This window comes from Mizuhopecten yessoensis, unplaced genomic scaffold, assembly GCF_002113885.1.
Source record: "Mizuhopecten yessoensis strain PY_sf001 unplaced genomic scaffold, ASM211388v2 scaffold11017, whole genome shotgun sequence".
Classification (NCBI taxonomy): Eukaryota; Metazoa; Mollusca; class Bivalvia; order Pectinida; family Pectinidae; genus Mizuhopecten; species Mizuhopecten yessoensis.
The window spans coordinates 614,239-617,920 of record NW_018408837.1 but is presented as its reverse complement, the minus strand read 5'-3'; the positions used below and the strand labels follow the sequence as shown (position 1 = coordinate 617,920).

The following is a 3,682-nucleotide window of genomic DNA, read 5'->3' as shown; positions in this document are numbered from 1 at the left end:
AATAGGGGAAATATAGCAAATTCTTTAAAATCCTTCTTCTTCTGTAGAAATGGAAGGATTTGTTCCATATTTTGTCTGAAGCATCCTTGGGTGAAGGGGAACCAATTTTGTAAACGTGGGTCAGGCACATAAATTTACAATGACATTGTCAAATCTCACAATGCTCAGCAATATTTCAGCAGCCGTCATGTTTATTTATATTGGATATTGTAGTTCCGGTCAGTGTTGTATTAATACGCTAAGAATTGTGTGTCTCGTAATGCATGATAATTAAAGTCCCATCAACGACACAGCTTTCAAAGAGGCTTTATAGTGACAATGCCATGAAAATGTAAATATTGGCCAATGGGACTCAATTTTATATAAACGGTGGGTATGATCCCCCTAGGGGTAGGGCTCTGTTTGAAGTTTGGTCTCGCTATATCTCAAGTACTGGATGGATCTTTCTGAAATTTCATATGTACCGGTACTTACAGCACCTACCATGGAGTGCTATATCTTTACTTCATACCAACTATTTTAAACATATTCAGGTGAGCGATACAGGCCCACTGGGCCTCTTGTATTATTGCATATCTTTGTCTATAACGCATGCAATCTCAACCTTAAGTAATTCTGCAGAGGGAAGATTACTTTGGCAGAATACATATTCATGAGTCATTACTGCTGCATATACGGGTAACTTTAAATCATGCGTAGTATAATAAAATGTTTTGGTATGATACAAAAACAGAAAATGTATCGGTATTTATCATAATAAACATTGTTAATCAAAACTCAATGATTATGTGAAATTGGCCATTGATCATGTTTGGCATGCTAAAAAAGTACTTTACCAGTTTTGATATTCATAAAAAATGATTCTATAGATAGAATATATATATCTGGAAAGTTTTTAAAGAAGTTTAAAATATAGACTACCATTGTAACTATATATAGGCAAGTTGACAATGTTGGTAATATTTCATTTTTTGTTTTGTAAATTTTGCATGTTTTTCTTATTAACAGTATCGCTACGCTTACTTCATGTATACCAATATGACATATTTAGTATCAAAATAACAGTAATTTTATATAATATCACAATTCATTTTCAAAATAACATTTGCCTGTGACATTTATCTTCCATTTTGTTAGGATACCCCCATCACTCAACCTGGTGTTATGCAAGGAGGTCCACTACGGTTATCAGTAGTAACTATGAATAATCATTTATGCAGTTATTGATCATTTTTATGTATCTTCATATGGCAAAAGAATAAAAGAAAGAAATATGTTGACCCCACCTTTACCATCTTACACATGACACTTGTTCAGGAAACTTGTATCTCGGACACGACGTATTGATGACAATTTACAATGTATGCAATAGCTGATGACACTTTTAACAGTTATAAAATAACTCATGGCTCATTAGAAAGTATACAAGATTTGATGACCCGTTTGAAAGTTACACAAAAATTGATGACACATTTGAAAGGTACACAACAATTGATGACACATTTGAAAGGTACACAAAAAATGATGACACATTTGAAAGTTGCGATATATATAGCTGGTGACCTGTTTGAAAGTACACAAGAGTTGATGGCATATTTGAAAGCTATTTAAGAATTAAGACACAATTGAAGAATGATACAGTTAAAAAGGTGCGGCCTGCAGCACAAGATTTGATGACACATTGAAAAAAGAAGATACAAAAAAATGATGACATGTGAAAGGTACACAAGAATTGATGACAGTTTAGGAAAAGTGTGCAAGAACTGAAGTCAGATTTGAAAGGTCCACACAAGTTGATGTCAGTTTTGAAATGTATACATGAATGCAGACTGCTTTATTTTTATCATGTAAATTAAATTATTTCCATGTCAACAGAAGGACATAATTCTAGCGCTGTGTGCAGTGGTGCGCGACTGTAAGAACTTCAAGGTCCGGATCAATGCTGCTCTGGCCCTGGGGTCTCCGCCTGACCGTGACCAATACGGAACCGTGGACCTATTTATATCAGTGTGGGAGGCACTCATTCGAGGTCTAGAAACTGCGGAGGAAATCACAGACTTTACAGAGTACAAGTACAGGGGAAATCTCAATAACCAGGTCAGTTGTGTTTGAAAACATCGAGTTTTGATAAAAAAAAAAAAATCATTGCAGAACAGCATTTTCTGATATACTGAGAAATTTTCGCTGTAATTTAATTTTCGCCTTTTTCACCCGCTGTTCATATATGTTATGAGGGCGAATTTATCATTACACCGAACATTAATAAACAACAAAATATACATAGTACATGTAATTGACTGTGTAGGGTGGCATAAACAACGGGTGAAGATTGATTATTCTGGCGAAGGGTGAAAGTTTGACTGGGCAAAAATTTTCCAGTATACAGTACATATAACCTGGTTTTAAACTTCAAAAAGTCTTGCCAAAAAATTGGTAACGAGTTGAAATTTTCTCAAAAACTTGACCGGAATATCCATAGTCTTACAGAACACATTACATCTCCAGCACACACGCAGGCATACACACATAGGGAGATATTAGCCAGGTGGCGTAGGACTAGTAGTTCGCGCCTGGTAAGGCAGCTTCTGCGAATTCCTCAAAATTATTGTATTGATTAATGTATATGCTAATTGTATTAATTGTATATCTATGTACTGTAAAGCGCTTTAGAGTGGCTTATGTTAGCTAGATAGGGCGCTATATCAAATGCTGTATATATTGTAAAATTAATCTGTCCTGTCTCAAACGAAAAGATTATTAGACTTTTTCATACACACAAAGCAGGTGAGTGCTAGAAATAAAGATTCAATATGTATACAAAAAGTGATATACAAATCCAATCACTGACTAAAAAAACTGATTCCCATATGATGGCAATGTTAAATGTGACATCATTTGAGGGAATAGTATATTATAACTAAGATAATTCTACCCTTCCTTGAATGTGTGACAGAGAAATCTCCAACCCGATTGATGGTATTCTTGATTGTCTTACCCGAGGGTAAGACATTCGAAAATATCATACCGTGGGTTGGATATTTCTCTATCACAACCTCAAGGTAGGGGGGATGATTGTTTTTCTCCCATCTTAAATACAAGAGGTGATTGCATGAAATATAAGCGTTGATTGCATATTTTTCCAGCAAATCCAGAGTTGTCTTCCATGGTCTGCTACTGTTGACGTGACGTCAATGCATTGATGACGTGACGTCATAGGATTGTTATATTACTTAAATTGCGCCATTCTGCACGAGGCGATCTCTCCCAAGGGGGTGGCAAGCTTATCTTCTCCAGCTTAAACGGGAGATACGTCTGTGAAGGATGGGAGTAAAGAAAGTGTCATATCACAGTTACTGGCCCAGTGTATCTCAGCTTATTAGTCCCCTACCAGGCCGGGGGGACTATAGTTTTCCCCTCCGTCTGTCCGTGGGTCCGTCCGTCTGTCTGTCTGTGCGTCTGTCCGTCTGTCCGAAGAGGTTTGTCAGCACTCTAGAGCCTTCATTCTTTCATGGATTTTAATCAAACTTTACACACATGTAAAGAATTAAAATATCTTCAACAAGTTCGAGTTTCAAGGTCATCGGATCAAGGTCAAGGTCATTATTACTATAAATAGAAAAACTTTGTCAGCACTCTAGCGTCTTCATTCTTTCTTGGTTTTTAATCAAACTTCACACAGTCA

The 3,682-nt window shown here is 36.2% G+C and overlaps 1 protein-coding gene across 1 annotated transcript in view; it reads left to right on the top strand.

The window, feature by feature from the left end:
• Positions 1-3,682, top strand: part of LOC110464634 (HEAT repeat-containing protein 6-like) — a 40,917-nt gene that overhangs the window by 32,566 nt on the left and 4,669 nt on the right. The window contains exon 21 of the mRNA XM_021519963.1: positions 1,876-2,097. Coding sequence (XP_021375638.1) covers positions 1,876-2,097 — 222 coding nt within the window. The remainder of the gene's footprint in view (positions 1-1,875; positions 2,098-3,682) is intronic.